The sequence below is a fragment of the Vombatus ursinus genome, unplaced genomic scaffold (genome assembly GCF_900497805.2).
Source record: "Vombatus ursinus unplaced genomic scaffold, bare-nosed wombat genome assembly UNPS02014932.1, whole genome shotgun sequence".
NCBI lineage: Eukaryota > Metazoa > Chordata > Mammalia > Diprotodontia > Vombatidae > Vombatus > Vombatus ursinus.
Window position 1 is genome coordinate 14,971,269 of NW_020954710.1, and position 22,128 is coordinate 14,993,396.

The window sequence follows — 22,128 nt, forward strand, 5'->3', positions numbered from 1 at the left end:
AGCCCAGAGGGGTTCTAACCACTGCGCTGCCTATCTGTCCATCCTAACAATTGGAAGTGTCCAAAGTCGGAATGGGCTGCTTCAAAAGACGGTGAGCTCCCCATCCCTGAAGGTCTTCAAGAGATTGGATGACTTGTTGAAATTCTTGGGTCAGTTGCAGGTTGAACCTGAATCCCTCTAATGTTCTTTCCTATGATGAGATCGAGGCTGACGCCTGCAGGCTGGCTCCCCTGGGGCTTCACTTTCCTTATTCTCAGCTTAGCCTGTCGAATCTTCCTTCCCCTGGGGCTCCGGGTTTGCTTTGGAGTTTAACAGCTGGCTTCCTGCTGGGATAGTGACTCCAGTTATGGGATGGAGCAGGTCCTGCGTCATGGAACAGATTCCCTCCAAGGGCCAGCTGGGACCTCCCCCCAGCCAGACTGCTCTGAACCCTCCAGCCCTCCGAAGCTTAAGATTTCAGCTCCCGGTCTGTTGGGGAAGGGAGAGCCCTGGGAGCATGGGATCTGGGCCCAGGAGAGGAGGAGCCAGGGGCCAGCAGCCAGCATCCTGAACAGAGTGGGAGGCCTAGGAGAGGACACTGAGGCCAGAGCCAGAGCTCTTCTCTCCCTCCAGGGCCAGTTGCTCTGACCACAAAGCCCTCTGTGTACTGGGCTCCAGGCCCAGACACACCCTCTGGCCGCTGGAAGTCGCTTGTTTTGCTTCTGAGCCCAGTTGGGGATAGGGGGTGGACAGGAGGCACATTCCTGGGGAACAGAGCCAGAGGGGAGGAGTTCACGGGTTTAAAGCTAGAAGAGATCATTTAATCCATCCCCTTCAAAGTTTACAAATGAGGAAACCGAGCAGAGAAGGGGAGTGACCTGTTCAAGGTCACACAGGTGCTAAGAGGTGGACCTAGAATTCCCACCCAGGCTCTTTCCACACTATCGTCTTCCTTCACCTCCTCCCCCAGGAGAATGCAAGCTTCTTGAAGGCAACTGGGCTAGTGTTTGTATTTGTATCATGCACGGTGTGGATTGATCTTATCCCTGCCCCTGACAAAGAGCAGAGAAAGAACCATCACTGAAACTTCCTCTGGGACCAGTCAAACTGGTTGCTCATTTTGGGGTGGGGTGTAAGGTCCCCAAGACCCCACCGAGGTCCCTCAGCAGAATCTCTAAGATGCCACCGTCCCATCTCTAGGTGCCTGACTCCATCCACTGGGCCTGAGCAAAGGCCAGTTTGATTTAACCTAGCATGGGGACACAGGAGGTCCCTGGACTCCAACTGAAAGATCAATTCCTTTCCTGTCACAGGGAAGCAGGTACATGTTAGGGGTATCTCCCCTTCTGCCCCTTTCCAAGCCCTGGAGTTTCCAACAGTCTAACCTGGACATCCTGAGGGAAGGACTGGAGGAAGGGAAGGAGGTGTGGGGAGAGTTGGCCTGAGCTGGGAAACAGCTTGTCAAAGGTTATCTCCCACTCCGGAGTGCTTGAACTAAAGGCAAGGCCCCTCAGGACCATAGAAAGGCCTATACAATCATCCTACAAATTGCTTACTGTCTCAGAGAAAGAGGAAAAAATTGGAACTCAAAATTGAAAAAAAATAATGAATGTCAAAAATTGTCATGGGACAGCTAAGTGGCACAGTGGATAGAGCGCTGGCCCTGAAGTCAGGAGGACCTGAGTTCAAATCTGATCTCAGACCAAACACTTGATATGCACTAGCTGTGTGACCCTGGGCAAATCACTTAACCCCAAGTGCCTAAAAAAAAAAAAAAGAAAAAAAATTGTCTTTACATGTAACTGCGAAAAATAAAATATTTTTAAAAATCTCATTCCTCTTCACTTTTGTCTCAGCCCAGCAATAGGTGTTTACTAAATGCTTCTTGAACTAATGTATTTGGTCCAATGTCAGTCAGTAGCAGAGATGATATTCAAGTCCAGATCTCCTGAAAGTAAAATCCAGAGCTCTTTCCATGGTAGTGTGCTGCCTTCTAGAAATTCCAGAAAAGGAGTGAGCTAGGGTCTATCCCCTCCTCTGGCTAGGTCTTCTGGTTTTTGTCTTTGTTTTTTCAGTTGTGTCTGACTCTCCATGACCCCACGTGGGGTTTTCTTGGCAAAGATACTGGAGTGGTTTGCCATTTCCTTCTCCAGCTCATTTTATATCTGAGAAAACTTGAGGCAAACAGGGTTAAGTGACTTGCCCAGGGTCACACAGCTGGTAGGTGTTGGAGGCTGGATTTGAACTCAGGGCCTCCTGACTTTTAGGCTGGTGGTCTATCCACTGTGCCAGCTAGCTGCCCCTAAGTCTTCTAGTAGGGTGACGATTAATTAACCATCATTTATTAGGTGCTTAAGCATAGCTTTAAACACTTGGGACACAGAATGACAAAACCAAATGAAGCAAAAAGTCATTATCCTTAGGGATAATGGAGGAGCTTATATTCTAATGGGAATATATGTAAATGACAAGGCACATAGTTATAGAATAGTTAGGAGACATTCTGAAAGGGGGCAGAATTAGCTGTCCCCTAAACAGATCCTTCTTCCTACGGGGAACTTTGTGCCAATGGTTATTATGCCTGATTAGGTTCAAACATGAGTCACAGAATCTTGGCACTGTCCTCTCTATGACGCCGCCAGGGAGTGGTTGTCCAGTCAATGCTTGAAGGTCTCCAAGGAAGACTTACTATCTCCCAAGGAAGCTCACCTTTGTACAGCTCTAGTTGTTAGGAAGTATTTCCTGACCTCCAACCCAAACTGGCTTCTGTTCATCACTCCTGATCCCACCTTCTGAGGCCAAGCAGAAAGTCTGATCTCTCTTCCACATGACATCCCTTCAAACACTTAAATCCAATTCACTCCTGAACCTAAGACATCACCCCTGATGTCAATAGTCCTCTTCGAAAATGAAGGTGAACATTACCCCATTTAGAGAGCCAGAGCCCTTTGTCCTTTCCAAAGTTCTTTCACCTCCATTTTCTTTCTCTCTCTCTCTCTCTCTTTTTTTTTTTGTCTAGGCAATGGGGTTAAGTGACTTGCCCAGGGTCACAGAGCTAGTGTTATGTATCTGAGGTCACATTTGAACTCAGGTCCTCCTGACTCCAGGGCCAGAGCTCTATCCACTGCGCCACCTAGCTGCCCCTTTCACCTCTATTTTCATACTTGATCCTCACAAAAGCCCTGTAAGGTAGGGACCCCCTCCCCCTCTCCATATTACAGATAAAGGAATTAAGCCTTCAAAAAAGTTAAATGAGATGTGTCCAAGGTTAAGTAGGTGACAGAGCCTGGGTTATAGCCCCAGGTTGTCAAGATTTCCATTAAAGCCTTTTATATTAACTACTTCTGGTAAGCCCAGGTCTAAGGAAGGACCACTGGGGGTAAAGAGGGTGGGAAGAGAACAAAGCTGGCACTATAGACTTGTAGAACATCCAAACTAATAGGGACCTCTGAACATTGACACAGCCATAGTGTCTGAGTAGGGGCTCCCCTACTCTGGACTGGGAAATGAAGGGGATCCAACAGCCCCATCCTTGGGAGTACTTCCTCCCTTTCCTGAGCCTAGCCTAGGTGACGCCCCAGTATTGGCAGCCCGTATTCCAGGTGACTCAACTTTGCCCCCACATTAACCCCACCATAGCCACCTGTGCCAGGCTGGATAGTTCTTTCCTGGGAAGCATCTTGTCCTTTATAGGAGGAAAAAGCTAAGACTCAGAGAGGGAACCAGGCTTGAGGTCACACAAGTGGCTGTTTATTTGAATCTTTCTAGTCTAGGGCGTTTTTTTTTCTTCTTTTCCATTATTCTGCCTCTCTGGAAAGGCACAAGAAGGGCGTGGGGTATGGAGGCTGGGACTCAACCCCCAGAACACCCCAGTCCTCCATGGCTCAGCCTCTGCCTCTTGGGTAAGATCATGGATCAGGATGGGGGCTTTCTCTTGGGCTCCCAGAGTCTTTGTAGCTGGCACCTGTGACTAGGGGCCATCAGAAATAGCAGGCCCCCAATTCAGATTCACTGGGGTTTTCTTCCTTCAGGGAAGGCCAGGGGACAGAATTCCCTGGTACTTACTGCAGCAATTGAGGGCAAATCCAGGAGAGGGGGCAAAGGAATCTTTATAGGGGATACCTCTTACAAGGCTCCAGAGCGGAAAGACTGAGACCTACCCCTCAACACACATATACACACTTAAGGGGACCAGTGACACAGCTGGGGGTCTATGAACCTAGGATCTTCAACAACAGGGGTTAGGAGGTAAGGCTATGAATTTCCCTGCTGACCCCCAGAGACATGGGAAATTTTTGGCTTTGCTGGGATTCCATGTTGAATCATTGCCATAGAAGCATGTATTTAGAGATGGAAGGGACCTTCAAAGCCATATAGTCTCATCTTACAGTTGAGGAAACTGAGGCCCAGAGATAAGTGACTTTCTCGACATTCCCATGCTCACACATAAATAGGAGAGTCAGGATTTGAACCAAGTACCTCTTTCTCATACATGATGCTGCCTCCCTTTAATTTTTTTTTTTTTTGCTGGAGATAAGTCAGCCACTGCCTTTCTCTTCTTCAACAAATTTATGTTGAAACCAGGTTCACACTATGTCTAGTTTCTCAAGCAGTGGAGTTGGGGGTTAGGGGCAGGGCAGGGATGGGGGAAAAGGTCACAGCAAATGCGAAGTAGATTTTACCCCCACCACCTGTGGTTAGAACAGGGATGGGCAGAAACTGAACCCTAGAAGTGGCCTTGATTCTCATTCTGAGTCTCACTTTGGTGATGAGTTCCCTGTATAGCATTCCCTGACTGTGTGGTTTCCCTCCTGTCTAAGTTTTGCTCTTACGAAGGATGGGGCAGGGTGGGTAGATACTGCATAGGAACACTAGATCTGACTGTAGTTCTGAACATAAACCAGCACTGCAGAAAGGTTTCTGAGAGGTAAAACTGTGCCCTGGTCTCCCTCATCTTTCTTGGACCTCTAGCTGTCAAGGGCAGCCACAGGTCCAAAGAAAAGGTCATCTGGTCAGTGAGGAAGAACACAGGGGTGACAAACGAGGAGATGAGTGGGAGATGCAGTCCTGGGCTTCAGTAACTGTGTGGTACCTCTCCCTGATGTTGGAATGTGGCAGGGGAAGGATAGGATGTAGATGGCGTGTTCTGGAGTTCTATCCTGGGACAGGGGAGAAGAGAGATTTGTGTTTATGTTCTGTGTCTATCTGTCTCATGTATGGCTGCCTTCTATCCAGTGTCTGTTTCAGCATGTGCCTGTGTGTGTCTGTCACTCTAGGTATGTGTCTCTCTCTTTCTCTGAAAAGAGATTCAGTATGTGTCCGTATCTGTCCCTATGTGTATGTGTGTCTATATCTATAGGTGCATGTGCCCCCAGGGGCCAGCCTGACATGGTGGTCTGAGCCAGGAAGTAAGAGGTCTCTGGGTAGTTGGAGGGCTCCTCAAAAATGTATCCAGCAAGCTCAGACAAGTGCTATTTGCACTTGTGGATGTAGTAGCCGGTGACGTAGCCAATGATGAAGATGACCCAGAACAGAACGATTCCACCTGCCACCTTCATGGCGATGCCCAGCTTCCCAGTGCATAGTTTGGTGCAGATCCTGGTATGAGGAGACAAGCCCCCAAAGAGGGCAACTGAGTCAGAGAGGTACAGATGGAAATCGATCCCCATAGTGGCTCATAATAGCTATTTGGACTGGACCCTACTAGAGTGGAACAAAGATATTCTCTGCATATTCGGGGGATAAGGCTATGGGGGCAGAAGACATACCCAGAGATAATGATAAGGGGCTGGCAAACGGCAGCCCCTCTCTGAGCCTCAGTTTCTACGATCTATAATCCCTGATTTCCTAAGTGCAACCCTATGAGGCAGGTAAAAAAAGATCATGGGATCCTAGGTCCAGAGCTGGAAGGGAATCTTTGAAGTTTCAAGCCCCTCATTTGCAGAGGAAGGCCCAGAGAGGTTGGGTCTTGCCCAAAGATCAGCCGGGTAGCAGAGCTAGAACGTGAACCCAGGCTTCCAAATTATCATCCCTACTTTACAGATGAAGAAACTGAGGCTTAGAAAGGAGAAGCAGCTTCCCCAGTGTTACACAGCTCATAAATGGCAGAGCCAGAGGCCCTGGAGAGACAAACATTGACCCAGTAACTGCCCACTTCTAGTGTGGATTCAACTCGGAAAAATGTAAACTTCTAGTCCATTTTACAGATGAGGAAACTGAGGAACAGAAAATTTAAGTGACTTGCTCAAAGTCTCGAAGGTATTCAGCGGCAGAGCTGAGATCAGGCTTAGGTCCTATTGTCTCCAAGTTCCCCACACCAGGGTAGGGATGTTTCATTTTTGCCTTTGTATGTCTAGCAACTGAGCACATAGTAGGTCCGTAATCAATGCTTGTTTCTAATTCTAATTCTAATCAGAGTTTCTAATGAGTGCTTACTCTGCTAGGCATTGGGGAAATGAAGAAGACCTACTACAAGATAGGACTCCCTGCCCTCCGGGAGCTTGCTTGCTTCCTGCCTAGGTGTGGTGGGGAGACAGGACGGGACACTCACTAAGCCTCAAAGCTCCATGCAAGGCTGCCTATGAGTAAGGCCTGTGATGTGTGCTAGAGAATGAGTCCTAGAGAAATCAGAGAAGGGAGAAGGAGGCACGAAGACGGAACTTGGTTTGAGCCTTGAAGGATGGTTAGAGTTTAGATGAGAGGCAAGGGTAGGGAACGGAAGGACATTTTAGGAAGGCAAAGACCATGAATGAAGAAGGGAGATGGTAGAAGGGGTACTAGGCTGGCTGAAAAGAAGACAGAGGCATGAGCCAAAGCTGGCTGGGGGGCAGGGGAGAGTGGGATTATGAAGGGCATCGAATGTCAAGCTGAGACAGGTCCGTTGGGAGCTATCGGTTCCTGAACAGGGGAGAGACTGTGTCGGTCAATAAGCATTTATTAAGCACCTACTATGTGCCAGGCACTGTGCTAAGCACGAGGATACAAGGAAAGGCCAAAACACAAAAGTGCCCATCCTCAAGGAATTTATGTTAGAATGGAAGGGATAACATATAAAGAACTATATCATAATCTCAGAAGACCGGTACAAGCAGCTGGGGAACCAAGAAAGGCTTCCTGCAAAAGGTGGGACTTGAGCTGGGTCTTGAAAGAAGCTGGCACACAATTCTTGGCACACAGGGGTGCTAGCCAGTGTGGAGCCATCTATGGTCCAGCTGGGAGCCATCTTGGAGACTAGCGCCAGGTTGGGAGCTTTAAAGAACGTGGCCGAGGCCTCCCACTCCCCCCGGCCCACCCCGGCGGAGTCTTGGGGCTCCTTACCGCTCACAGTCCACGCCTCCCGAGGTCGACATATTCATGCTGACCTCGTCCTGGTTGTTGCTCCATCTGTTATACTGGACGCTGCTCTCCTGGGCTTCCATCATTTCCAAGGTGGGAGTGAGAGACCTAGAAGAGGGAGCAGTCACTGGGTTACCCAACCTAGGGGTGGGGGAATCCGTCTCACAGATAGAAAAACAAAGACGGCACTGGCCTGACCCGAGCAGAAGAACTGCTCTTTAGAGCTTTCCAGTGCCTGTTCTCCCCGCTAGGCTACCCTGCCTCTCACTGGCCAAGAAGCCAGCACCAAGCTGGACAAAAGAATGTTGAAATAGAAGTCAAGCTATCTGGACTCTTGCTTCAGCTTACCGAGTACCTTCATTGTCCCCCAGCTTCTTCCCTCTGATCTGGAGTATGTTCAGACACTAATAATAAGAAAAACAGCCATAATAGCTAACATTTATATAGCTCCTACTATGTACCAGGCACTATGCGCTAAGTAAGCACTTTAAGCTAAAAAAAATTCCAACTATGTACCAAGCACTGTGTGCTGAGCACTTTACAAATATTATCTTATTTGATCCTTACCTCAAACCTGGGAGGTAGGTGCTATGATGACCCCCATTTTACAGTTGAGGAAACTGAGGCAGACAGAACTTAAGTGACATGCCTAGGGTCACACAACTCATGTCTAAGGCCAGATTTGAACACAGATCTTCCTGACTCCAGGTCCAGTGCTCTATCCACTGCACTACCTAGCTGCCCCTCGTGCATTTATTAGTTTTGTTCAAATATCACCTCCCATACGAAACCTTTCCTGAGCCCCTCAGCTGCTCTTACCTACCCCCTCCACGTACCAATTACTTATTTTTTTTAAGGCAATTGGGGTTAAGTGACTTGCCCAGGGTCACACAGCTATTGAGTATCAAGAGTTTGGTCTGAGGCCAGATTTGAACTCAGGTCCTCCTGACTTCAGGGCCGGTTCTCTATCCACTGCACCACCTAGCTGCCCCTATCTTTATTTTCTACACACTTGTATGTATTCATGCTCTTCCTGATAGAATGTAAACTCCTTGAGGACAGGCTTTGTTTCATTCTTACCACCCAACAAAATGCCCAGCACTTAGTAGGTTCTTAATAAATGCTATTGATTCACTGATTTAAGCCTGTTTTCTCCTCTTAGATAACCCTTTCACCTCTGAAATTCTATGATCCTCTGTCAATTATCCTATTTCATCTTTATTGTGAAGCAGCCAGGTGACAATGTGTATAGTGGGAGTCAGAAATCTAGCCTCAGACACTTAATAGCTGTGATTTAACCTGTCTCCCTCAGTTTCCTTTTCTATAAAATGGGGATAGTAATAGCACCTGCCTCCCAAGGTAGTTGAGGACCAAATGAGACAAAAATTGTAAAGCATTTAGCACAATGCCTGGCACATAGTAGAAGCTATGTCAATGCTAGCTATTATCATTGTTATTACATCCCTACTTTACAGATGAGTCCAGAGGGCCAAAATTACTTGTTCATTTAGGGAGTGAGCTAGGGCCTGCAAAGCTGCTTTCTTTTTGCCATAAAAACACGCTGGGCCTTTTAGGGACCAGACCCAGGGATTGTTTGCTGTTGATTCACTTATCAGATCTTCTCTTTAATGGAGAACAGGAAAGGACAGAGATAATGTTGGTGCCACTCCCTGGGGGAGGTGGAGAGCGGGATGACCACGCGGGAGCCCCAGGACTCCAGAACCAGACCTGGGCTGGAGGCCTGCCTTCGCTACTTATTAGCCGTGTGACCTTGAGCACCCTAAGATGAGCTTTCAAGCGACTGGAGCCCAGAAGCAGGTCTCTGCGTCACGTTCTATCTATTTCTAAGCCTTTCATATTGTCCTTTCCCATTAGGCCGTAAGCTCTTTCAAGGCTAAGACTGCCTTGCTTTTCTGTGTTTGTATTTCCAGAACCCATCAGTGTGGAAGCTAGTGGCTCAATGGAAAGAGTGCCGAGCCTAGAGTCAGGAAGACCCAGGTTAAATCCAGCCTCAGTGACCCCTAAACTTCTGTGTCTCAGCTTCTTCAACTGTTGTGTTTTTCAATCATGTCTTGACGCTTTGTGACCCCATTTTGGATTTTCTGGGCACAGATACCAGAATGGTTTGCCATTTCCTTCTCTAGTTCATTTATACAGATGAGGCAAACAGGATTAAATGACTTGCCCAGGGTCACACAGCTAATATTTGAGGTCAGATCAAGAAAGGTGAGTCTCTCTGACCCTGGGAGCTCTATCCACTGCTCCATCTAGCTATAAAACTATAAAACAATTATAAAACTATAAAACAGGGGAAAATAATGGCACTTACCTCCCAGGACTGTTATGGAGATCGAATGTATTCATATTTGTAAAGTAATTTTGACACAAAGTAATTTGACACTTAACAAATCCTTGTTTCCTTCCTAACACTGTGAGGTTCCAATAATAAGGGCTTAACAGATGCTTTATCAACTCAATCACCAAGCCTTTGTCAAAGTCCTACCTCCATAAGACAAAGGCAATGAAGATTCAAAGGCAAAAATGAGGGTCCCTGCCCTCAAGGATCTTACATTCAACCAAGGGAATGGTTTCTAAGGTTGATTCTAAGGGTTTCTTCCTTCCTTCCTTTCTTTCTCTTCCCTCCTTCCCTTTTTTCTTCCTTCCTTTCTTCCCTTTCCTCCCTCCCTTAACTTTTTCTTTCTTCCTTCCTTTCCCTCTTTCTTTCTCCTTCCTTTCTCTCCCTCTCTCTTCTTTTCTCTTCCACAAAGTGAGGGTGGACTTCATCCATCCATCATATCCTCATTTTTAAAACAAGGAAGCATTGGTTAAAAGACAAAGAAATGTATGAGTGAAAAAGATGATGAGTGAGGGATACACAATGGATGTGCTCCATGAAGAAATCAAAGAAGGCCCCCAGCATAGGTGGGCCCCTTGTACTGAACTCCTGGTAAGCCAGGGCTAGGAGTCACATAAGATGAGCAGGCTTGAATGGGTGGTGATCTGCCTGGGAATGCCCTCATGGATGAAATTGAGGATTAAGTGCAGTATGAGTAAAGCAAAGTTGGCTAGAACTTTGGAGAGACCATAGACTCTGGGGAAGGCCTCAAAGCCGTTTGGAATGAACTCTTCTCCCTTTCCCCACCCTTTGAGCACTCCCATGTCCACCGCTGGCTTATCTGGCCTGGGAGAAGCTGGTGCTAATCTCTGACAAGTGGAATATTGTCAGCCTGCACAAGGGAAGCCGCCAGGGCCCCAGGAGGGAGGGGTGCGCAAGGCTGCTGCCAACCCCTGATAAGCACATTCTTGCTTGGTAAGTCTGCCATGCTTGCCTCCCCTGGGAGAGAGGGAAGTCAGGGTCCAGTACCATCAGAATTATATAACTAAAGGTACAGGATGCCGGGTGGAGGCTGGTACTGGCCTATCCCATTGGCCTAGGGTTCTGGGAAGAGGTCAGCCACAATATACCCCTCCTCATCCCTCATTTAAAGGCAGAGTCCCTTCTTTCTTTCCACCCTCTATCATCCATTTACCATGATGCCCCAGAGGACAGCTCAGAAAATACAAGAGAATGAATCTTGTCAGTCAATCAGCAAATACTAACAGCTCACTTTTCCTGGTACGTGCTCAACTGATATTTGCTGAATTGAATCAAGTTACAAAACGATGGCTGTGCAGGCCCTGGGGGATACTAAGATATAGTCCCTGTCTTCAGGTGGCTTACTGTCTTCTTCATATACCCTCCATCCCAAAACATCCCAGGCAGCTTAGGGTTGTTGCTGAAGAGTTAGCCTTGAAGGCAGGAATACTTGGGTAGAGTCGCTCCCATGTCTGACGAGTCAGGCTCTGTGACTCTGAGCAAATCCATCCCTCCACCCACTGCAATGGAAATCCTACTGGCTCTAGAGGCCACTAGGTGGTGCAGTGGACAGAGCACTAGAGTCAGGAAGACCTGAGCTCAAATCCAGCCTCAGATACTTACTAGTCATGTGACCCTGGGCAAGTCACTTAACAGCTTCCTTAACTCTAAAATGGGAATAATAGCATCTATCTCACAGGATTGTAGTAAGGATCAAATGGGACCCTTTTTAGCAAGCTCTTAGCACAATGCAAGGCACTTAACTTGCCTTAATCCACTGGAAAAGGAAATGGCAAACCACTCCAGTATCTTTGCCAAGGAAACACCATTTGGGGGTCACAACTAAGCAACAACAATCATTCCAGGTGCTGTGCTAAGCACTTTACAAATATTATTTCATTATCAACAGATGTGGTCCAGAAGACTCCCAGCTATCACACTTTGAGGACCACTGCCCTAGGCAAGTCTGTAAGAGTACAGAGCAAAGATATGGTGTCTATCTGAATAGACAGAGGGCTGTTTCCTCACCTGGCAGATCCCTAAGAAGGAGATCAAAGGTCATTTCCCTATCTCTGCTATTACTAAAAAGGCAGAGTGACGAGATAATGCTTTTCAGTACAGATAAGAATCCCTGCTCCCACCCCACCCCCATCCTCAAGAAGTTAGGAATGCCTTGGACTATTTTTCTCCAGTAATTGGCCTAATCTTTTTGGGTGTTACTTTAGAGATGGGATTTTTCCCCCCATTGGCTTTCTTCCTTCCTTAAGTCAGTGAAACTCTATAAAAGCTGGAGTTTGGGGGATGGAGGCAGGGATGAAAGGAATAAAGAGGAGAGGAGTAGATTGAATGAGTTGAAAGCCTTTGCAATGTGCTAAAAAATAAATAATACTAGACTAGTGCTGGGTAGCTAGATGGTGCAGTGTATGTATAGAGTGCTGGGACTAGAGTCAGGAAACCTGAGTTCAAATCCAGCCCACACTTACTAGCTGTGTTGATGGGGTATGGGCCCAAAGTGAGACCTTTGTCCCAATTTGGGCCCCATTTGTCGACGGGCCCTAAAAAACCTTTGGATTGTCCTTGAATTCTCCCACTTGATCAAGGAGATCTCCGGCACTCCCCTGAGGCCATGATTCCATGGTTTCCACTATACCCAATCCCCCAATTCTGTCATCCTTGACCTAGCCTGGCCCTCCATCGTCTTGCTTCCCTATGGCCCCAGGCCACTTCCCACCCTTGGTAATTCTATTACCTCATGGACTACTTGGCCACTCCTACATCCCTCCCACAGTCTTTCTGCATATAAGGTCCATCTTGTCTCCATTAAGTGGCTTAGATTCTTAAAATCTAGCCACTGGTCAGATTTTTATAATCTAGCCAATAGCTTACTAATATTCAGACTCCTTAAGAGTCTGCCCAATATGGTGGATGTTCTAATAAACCTTGTCTTTGGCTGAAAGAAGGTTTGGGTCAAATTCTTTCAGGCAGGACTCGCGTGTAGTGATATTGGGGTCCCAGCACCCCTGGACCCCTAAACCACATCAGTGTGACCCTGGGCAAGTCACTTCACCCTTCTTGCCTCAGTTTCCTCATCTGTAAAATGAACTGCAGAAAGAAACAATGCAATCCAGTACCTTTACCAAGAAAACCCCAAATGGGGTCACAGAGTCAGACACCACTGAAATGACCTAACAACAACAAAGTGCTGAGGAAGGCCTCATTTAATCAATCAATTACTGTGTACAGGAGACATATTTAAGACAAAAACGAAATAGCCATAGGATCATAGGTTGGACTTTAGAGGCCATCTAATTCAATCTGCTCATTTTACAGAGGAGGAACCTGAGGTCCAGAGAGAGAAAGTCACATAGTTAGAAAGAGGAAGATGCAGGATTTGACATGATGTCTTCTTAGGAATTCGGTGCCTTTTCACTGTACCACACTGCCTCCCATTTTACATTCTAATGGGAGAGACCCTCTATGCACTAATTAATCTCTAGAAAGTAAACATAGCCTGGACCCTAGATGAACTCAAGAGTCATTATTCTGTCTCTGGGAGGCTTAAGGAAGAGTGGACAGGAGTCAGAGAACCCGCACACTAAATAACTGGGCGGACCTTTATTTGTCCTCTCTGGGCCTAAGCTTCCTCACCTGTAAAATGGGGCTATTGCCCTAGGCCTAGGCTCTCCTTCTAGTCCAGATGTTACATAGTTCAGGGAGAATCCTCGTTATGTGAACAGCTCAGCTCTGGGCCTCTTCAGGGACCTAGGCCCAAGGTCTCCCTGCCTGGGGGGGCCAACTCTGCATACAAGCCAACATCTAGGGCAACCAAGGGGCCCCCCAAGGAGAAGACAGAATGGGTGAGAGAACTGCTTGGTGTTGGTGACTTCAGAAACAAGGATGATGTCACTGCCAAGTGGAATTCAGCTGAGCTTCCAGGACTCCTAGGCTCTCCGGGAGGCTGGACTCCACCCCCCCCAACTCTATTAAGCCTTCCTAATGCTCTCCACTTCCTACCCCTGCTGCTATTCCCAGATATCCCTCCCTTCTTTCCAAATGACTTCATGTTCTTGCTATGTTCTTTGTGTGTTCTTATCTGTGCACTCATGGCATCCTCCCAGTAGAATAGCAGCTTCTTGTAGGCAGGGGCTGCTTCCTTCTGGTCCAGATATCCCCAGTGATACAGAGTGCAGAGCCCAGCCCATAGCAAGAGCCTAATAAACACATGGGTGGGCCAGGACAGAGCTGACTTGGTAGAGAATGAGAAGAATTGGGTGGGAAAGGAGAGATCTAATCACGTCAACAAAGGTGGATCCTAATTACCAATTGATTAATCCTTAATTAAAAGAACTTCGTAATTAAGCACAGGAGTACAAAGGCAAAAAGAAAAAGAAACCAAGGAGCTTAAAATCTAAAAACAAATTTAAAAAAAAGGACAAAAAAGGAAGAAAGAAAGAAACCATTCCTGCCCTCAAGGAGCTTACAGTCCAACGTGGGGCGGGGGGGAAGAAGAGGAGAAAGGGGATCTATTCCAACTCCTTAGGGAACAGGGACAGAGTCTGGAATTCAATTCCATCCAACAAGGATTAAGTAAGTGAATAAAGTTAGGCTACAAAAACAAAAAAATTAGCCAGTCCTAGCCCTTTAAAGAACTTATCTTCAATCTGGGGAAGATAATATATGGACATATAAAACTCATAAAAAAGATAATTCAGGGAAAGGCACTAGCAGCTGGGGTTGGGAATAATACTAATCCCCAGCATTTATATAGCAAGTTTTGCTAAGCTCTAAACAAATATTATCTCGTTCTGCACGACTTACCCTGAGAGGTAGTTTTTATTATTATCACCATTTTACAGATGAGGAATCTGAGGCAGAATGGAAATGACTTGCCCAGAATCACAGAGTTGAGTAGTGGAGCTGGGATTTGAACTCAGATCTTCCTGACTTCAGGCCCAGGCTTCAGTGAGTCACCTAGCTTCCTGGGGAATGATGTACAGTAGCAGGTATTTAATACCTGAGTTGAGGTTAAACAAAATATAAGCTATACAGGGCACCTGTGTGGTGCAGTGGATAGAGCACTGGCCCTGGAGTCAGGAGAACCTGAGATCAAATTTGACCTCAGATATTAATAGTGTGACCCTGGGCAAGTCACTTAACCCCGATTGCCCTTCCCTCCCCACCCCCCAAAAAAGATGTGTTACACAATAACCTCCATTGAATACCATACAAATACCCTTCTTTTCACAGGATCCCAAAACATGTCGTTCTATTCTCATGCAATTTAAAAGTTAGGGAAAGACACCTTTGACAACCACCAGCAGGATCCATACATCAGCTATCTGTCCAGCAGAGAGATGTTTTGTACATTCACACACCCTCAAGGTCTCCCTTGTACTAAGTACCACCGGGAGCCAGCCGGTTGGGCCAAGCTCTGCAGAGATGAGCCCAAGCCATAGCCTCCATCAGTAACACATAATAACCAAAGGCACCACTCAGGTAATTTGGAAGCATCTCCCGAGTGGGATGGATAATTCCGATTCCCAGGGCATTGTTCAAAGCCTCACTGTGACCACCTGCAGGTTTTAGTCTTTCTCTCCAGACTCTAGGACCTAGAGGAATATTCTCCATTATTTGCCTACTACATCTTCAATTCTTTCCCCTGTGCTGTTTTTGTCTCTTCCTTCCATGCCAAAGCAACCTCCTATTTTCCATCAGGTGCTGGATAACAGGGTCTGGCCAACCAGGAAGAATTGGAAGTTCTGTTACTGTCCAGATATTGAGGAGGGGAATTGGTTTCTTTAATCTCATTTGCTCTTTTCCATTACATTCACAGAATCTCAAAGCTACAAGTGACCTGAGGCTAGCTGGTTTATCCTGCACATGAACAATGAAAGTCAACATTTTGTATTGTTTGGTCATTTTTCATTTGTGTTGACTCTTCACAACCCCATTTGAGGTTTTCTTGGCAAAGATGCTGGAGGGTTTTTGCCATTTCCTTTTCCAGCTCATTTTTACAGATAAAGAAACTCAGGCAAACAGGGTTAAGTGACTTGCCCAGGGTCACATAGCTAGTAAGTGTCTGAGCTGGAATTGAACTCAGGAAGATGAGTCTTTCTGACTCCAGGCCCCGCCCTCCATCCAGCATACCACCTAGCTGTTCCAAGATTTTATTAAGTGCTTACAATGTGACAGGCACATTGCTAAGCCCTGGGGATGCAAAAAGATGAAAAATGGTCCTGCTTTCAGGGAGCTTATATTCTAATGAGGAAGACATCATGCAAATAGGTATGCTCAAACAAGACATACAGACTGACTTGGAGGTGATCTCGCAGGAAAGGCACTAGCATTAAGGAGTCCTGGAACCTGAAAGTGCTCATCCATCCTGGGCTTAATGATCTCGAGGGACGGGGAACCTACCAATTACTCAGTCTTACAGTGCCTCATCAAACTTTCAAGAGAAACATGGTGATAACTGACATCTGTCGGACACCAAGATACATTCCTTTGCGTGACATCGTCAAATGTTTTAATTACATCTTCATTTTCTTGGGCTTTCGGCTCCGCCAGCAAATTTTCAAGCTTTCTTGTTTCTAATGTCCTATCTTCCCAAAGCTAGATTTTCTCAGCTTCCGTGATAAGAGATAAGCACCAATGAGCGTGGCAGCGCCTCCTCTGATTCCAAGGTTTAAAGAGCTACACAGTGCCCACACATCCTATCAGTAATTGTGATAAAGAATGAAATCATTCCTTCAACTAATAAGTGCATTTTTTTCAAATGGTAGCTAAGTAGTTAGGACATAAATATTAATTTAGTTGTTTGGACCTAACTACTTACAAAACAGAATGGGTGGGTATTTCTTTGGCCTCAGGGCAGTGAAAAAATTACTAAGACTCTCAGGGGGATTGCTGTGAACCAAGAAAGTTTGGAAACCTCTGCTTCAGTTTATTCTCCTGTCAGACAACTAACGGTTAGCCAAGCTTTTCTTTGCCTCGAAAGGAAATCTGGGTTTTTATTCCATCTTTCTGCTGAAACTGCTTTCTCACAGGTTAACACTGATCTTTCTCTCTTTTCTTCTGTGTATTTTCCATACCCAACCTATGATTTAATTGGTATAAGGAATCCTACATAGAGGCAGCTTGGTGGTTTAGTGAATAGAGCCCTGGACTTGGAGTTCAAATTCAGCCTCACTTATTAGCTGTGTGACCCTGGGCAAATCACTTAACCTATCTGCCTCAGTTTTCCCATCTGTAAAACGGGGATCATAATAGCACCTTCCTCCCAGAGTTGTTGTGAAGATAAAATAAAGTATCCGGCACAGCGCAAGCACTTAATCATTGCTTGTTCATTTTAATTGAACATAGAAACTCCTTGTACCATGTGGGCACATCAGCTTAGTCTTACAGAGTTGCCTAGGCATTAAGAAGTTTAGTGACTTGCCCAGGGTCACTTAAGCCAGTACTTGTCAGAAGCAGGGTTTGAACTCATAACTCTGAGACCAGTTTTCTATCTACTTCACACTGCTTCTCTCTCAATGATCTTTTAACTGCTAATCCAATTTTCTTCCACTCTGGCCTCTCAGTAACCGAGGAGAAGCATGTTACAATGGAAAGAGACAGTACTGCCTTCAAAGTCTTTTGAGTCTGAAACCTGCCTCTGCCACTACCAGCATTACCCTGGACAAGTTGTCGTTTACCTCTCCGGCCCTCCACTGTGCCATCTGTAAAATCAGGAGGTTGAACCAGATGACCTGAGATCCTTTCCAGCTCTGAATTTATGACCCTGTGTTATTGTTGACTGTCCCGTCTTCCCTGATTTCTTGGTCCCTCTTTAGCTTTCAGGATTTTCTTCCTGGTCCTCCTACTTCTCTGGCTGTTGCCTGACCTGTCCTCCATCCCATGCCTCCTCCTAAGAGCTGGCATGCTCCACAGTCTCTGGCCTGGCTCCTGTTTTCTTTCTATAGTCTCTCTTGTGCTGACCTCATCAGCTCCCATCATACTCAATGACCATCTCTACATAGAAGATTCCCAAATCTGAATAGCCATCCCTAACCCCAGTCCTGGATCCCTAATTGCCTGCCAGGCATTTCTGCCTGTGTAACACTAATCCATGGCTATCTCAAATTTAACATGTTCAGAATAATATTAAGTGATTTCCCCCCTTCAAACTTTCCTTTTTTTATTGAGGTGATGGCCATCCTTCCAAACACCTTGGTTTCACCACCTCTAGTCTTCCCTTTCCCTTATTCCTCCACATGCAATTAATCAGTTAGGTGCCAAGTATTACTAATTCTACTTTCATAGCATCTCTCACATTATGTTCCTTCTCTCTATTCTTTTTTGTCCAAGTGCTTATTAGTTCTTTATTGACCTATTGAAATAATCTCGTAGGTTTTTGTTTTGTTTTGTTTTTTGGCTAGGCAGTAGGGTTAAGTGACTTGCCCGGGGTCACACACCTAGTAAGTGTTATGTGTCTGAGGATGGATTTGAATTCAGGTCCTCCTGAATCCAGGGCCAGTGCTCTATCCACGAAATAATCTTGTAGTAGTGTAGTAATGGGTCTACCCAGTCATAACAATCTCTACCCTCTCTGATCCATCTTCCACCCTCCTGCTGGAAGATCTTCTCAAGGCACACATCTAAACCAAGCTCAGAAATCTTTTAACTAGACTAGGTCCCTATTGTCTCTAGTGCAAAACACAAACACTCTAGGCCTTCCACAGTCTGGCTCCAGCTTATTTGTGTCTATCTTATCTATCTTTCCTCTCCTCCCAATCTTCCTCTCCTTTCTTCTTCCTATCACTGCCTTCCTTTCCCCTCCCCCCCCCAGGGGTTCAGATTCCAATCCTAGGTTCTGCTTAGGATTTCTCTCCAATCTTTTCCCACCCCAGCTACCCAAAACCAATATTTCCCTCCCCTAGTTATCTGTATAGTGGGGGTGGGAGGGAGGTACAGGGGTGACTGACTTTGTCAACCTAAACTGGTGGGTGGTGGGTGGTGAAGACACAGGCTGTACCAATCAGATAGGATTGCCTTCTTTACCTGGCCCAAGAATGAGGACGTGGCAGTCTGGGGGTGGGTAGACTATTTCCTTAGACCAAATCAGCAGAAGGACCCATAAGCCTGGACTAATGGGAAACAAACTCTGGGCCATATTAAGTGGAAAGAGATTGGTAACCTGGGCAGAGGCAAGTTTTCTCAGTAGATAACACCATTCCTTACTCATCAGGTGATAGGACACACAGTGCTGAGGGGAGAGGCCTGGTCCTAAGAAGTGGTTATTCACTCTTGATCCCAGAGGACACAGATCCCCATAGTCCAACTCTTATTTTAAAAATGATACAGCTAAAGGGGGCAGGGAGGCTCATCTGCTTTGCCAAGGGGAGGGGGCTTCATAATCTGTACTAATGAGAGGGGTTTTGTTGTAGAGCTTGCTGGGACTCCCTTCCCTTGATCGACAGCCCCCCAACCCCCACTAGCTATTATTGTTATTATTATTACTAATGCAAGAGGCTTAGAGAATTTATAAGACTTGTCCAAGGTCACACTGGTAATAAATGGCGGACAAACTTGGTCCAGACAACAAATCCAGGATGCATTTGCTGTTTTCCATTTATATAAGATTGACAAAACACATTTCCCACCACAACCCTGTGACAAGCACGCTGCACAAAATATTTTATGCCCATTTTATAGATGAGGAAATGGGGGTCTAGAGATGAGATAAGACTGCCCAAGGTGACGTCACCTCAATTTTCCAGTAAGATTGCAAAGATCTTCACAGAGAATTTTGTGCTAAAATCTATATGCTGTTAGTATGTCTTGGAAGGGCAGAAAAGGCTAGGAAGATGGTCTGGGAAATCCCCCATCATCCTCCCCTGTACTGCGACAAGTCTGGGTCTAAAGTCCAGGCAACTCATTAATGCACAGCAGATCTCAGAGTTTAAAAACAGAAAAGGACGGCTAGATCAGCGCTCGGTGAGGGCCAGAAATGGGAAGATGCAACATGGAGCTGTGAATAGAATTCCCAAGGAACTCAGCGCACATCTTTCTGTTTTAGTTCCAGCTTTGGAACTGAGTGGGAAGACAGATAAAGTCCAACAATCCAGGGGCCATGGCCACTGGCCTCCCCTAAGGCAGCCCAGAGGAAGGAGCGGAAGTGGGCTGAGGCCTACACTTGGGGCATCGAGGTGGCCCAATGGACAGAGTGCCAGGCCTGGAGTCAGGAAGACTAGAGTTCAAATCATCAGACACTAGCTGTATAACCCTGGGCAAGTCACTTCCACCCCGTTTGCCTCAGTTTCCTCATCTGTAAAATGAGGTGGAGAAGCAAATGGCAGACCACTAGAATCCAGTATCTTTGCCAAGAAAACCCCAAATGGGGTCACAAAGAGTTGGACACTACTAAAAACAACAATAACATTCTCAAACCCTGAAGGTTCTAGGGAGCCCTTGGTCCTGGGCCCAGCAAACAGGCTAGAAGGAAGATCTGGTCTGCCTAGGGCTAGGAAGTCCCACTGCCTGCCCAGGATTTGACCCTTTTGATGCCCTGGTAGGTAACTAGTATATTTCTGCCAGAGAAGTCTAGTTCTAGTACCCATCAGACTAAATGGTCTCTGAGGTCTCCTCTAGCTCTGAAAAACCTGTAGTTGGGGGGCAACTGGGTGGTGCATTGGCTAGAATGTTGGACTTAAAGTCAGAAGGACCTGAGCTTGAATCCTGCCTCAGGTGCTTACTAGCTGGGTGACCCGGAGTAGACTTAACTTCACTGAAGTTTTCTCATCTGTAAAATGGGGATAATAGCACCTATCTCACAGATTACACATGCGATAGCGCGGGTAAAGCGATTCCCGAACCTTAAAGTGCTGTGTAAATGCTAGCTGTTGTTTTTATCGTAGCAATTTCAACCAAAAGGCCAGCTAGCTACTTATTTCTAGAGTCTGAACTCTGAATAGCGAAGGCATTTCCCACTTAGTCAGATGGTGAGGTGGATAAAGTGCTGGGCCTGGAGGAAGGAAGACCTGAGCTCAAGCTCAAATCTACCCTAAGTTATTTCCTAACTGTGTGATGCTGGGGCAAGTCACTCAACCTCTGTCAGTCTCAGTTTATTCAGCTGTAAAATGGGGATAATAATAGGACCTACTTTCCAGGGGTGTTGTCAGGATCAAACGGGATAATATTTGTAAAGTGCTCAGCACTTATGTAGTCTGTGATTAATAAATGTTTGTCCTCTTCCTCTTCCCTTACCTCATCTCCCACTAAAAAGAGCGGGACCACAGCTCAGAACTAGATCTCTGAGGCTAATCCAGGTCCCAAAGAGATTTTTACTGTATCCTCTGGGGCTGGCCACAACTGGGGCCCCGGAGATGACAGAAGAACTGGGCCAGAGGCCAAGGTAAGTTCCTCCTGGTTGGAGGGCTGCCTTTTCCCAGGAATGCTCTTTTACAAGGCTTTCCCCTCTCTCCCGGGCCACAGCTCCCGTCCAGCTCAGGCACAGTCCCTTACCTTAGTTAGGATGGCACGTCAAGGTCTGTGGCTCTGCTGCTTTGGTAGATGAAGCCTCCCAAGGAACCTTGTGTTCTTCTCGGTCTTGGGCGCAGAGGTGCTGTGCCTCGCTCTGACCCGCAGCTTCCCACCTGTCCCCCAGCCCCCCCGGCTCTGGGCCAAGCTGTGTCTTGGATGAAGGGTCCTTCTGTTTCTCTCTGGCCTTTCGCAGAAGTTGCCGTGGGGAGTCTTACAAGGCCAGTAGTCCAGCTTGCTGGGTTTTTCTGCGTGGGGTGGAAGCCTGAGATTAAAGGAGGCGGAGGAGGAGGAGAGGGAGGAGTGGGAGGAGGAAGGGGGAGGAGGTGGGGGCTGTCCCTCTGGCTCTGTGCAGAAGAAATGAGAACAGCAGCGGCCAGCGCTGACTCTGCACTTCTGAGCAAACGGGGAAGCTGCTTGGGGCAAAACTTGGCTGCTTCCTTCAGCTCCTCCCAGCTCTGCCTGGAGCCAAACTCTTCAGTGCGTAGAGGCAGAAAAGCAGAGAAGGAACACAGCTGCACGACCTGGGGTGCTTAGCTGGGAGGGGGAGGGCTCTCTCCCCGGGAAGCTTTGGGTAAGCCCAGCCTCTGCGTCCAGGACTGCTGGAATGCTTAAAAGGGCTGGGCTCATGGAACTAACCAAGCCGGGGTGCTGGCCGACAGGGCTGGGCAGCTGCCTGAGGGGGTTGGGAGAATCCAGCAGGGAAGAGGTTGTGAGGGGGCAAACGGGGGAGGTGTCTGTCTCTTGCCAATGATCTGTTGGAGATCATGAATGCCCCCTGTCTTGGAAAATGAAATTTGATGGTTGCACACGTCTTAAATTATTGAGGAGTCAATAAAGTCATTACTTATTTATTCCGGGGGGGGGGGGGGATGCTTCCAACTCCTTGCCTGGACTCAAATCAGTATTGCCAACTTCTCACTGTCTGAATCCAAAGCTGG

The 22,128-nt window shown here is 46.9% G+C and overlaps 1 protein-coding gene across 1 annotated transcript; it reads right to left on the minus strand.

Annotated features, from left to right (window-relative positions):
- Nucleotides 1-3,707: 3,707 nt before the first annotated feature.
- On the minus strand, nucleotides 3,708-21,559 carry SMIM1 (small integral membrane protein 1 (Vel blood group)). The gene is made up of 3 exons (XM_027843944.1): nucleotides 21,173-21,559; nucleotides 7,297-7,422; nucleotides 3,708-5,577 (listed from the first exon to the last, which is right to left on the minus strand). The coding sequence occupies exons 2-3, from the start codon at nucleotides 7,398-7,400 to the stop codon at nucleotides 5,451-5,453; spliced, it is 231 nt and encodes a 76-aa protein (XP_027699745.1). The 5' UTR covers nucleotides 7,401-7,422; nucleotides 21,173-21,559; the 3' UTR covers nucleotides 3,708-5,450.
- Between the last annotated feature and the right edge of the window lie 569 nt (nucleotides 21,560-22,128).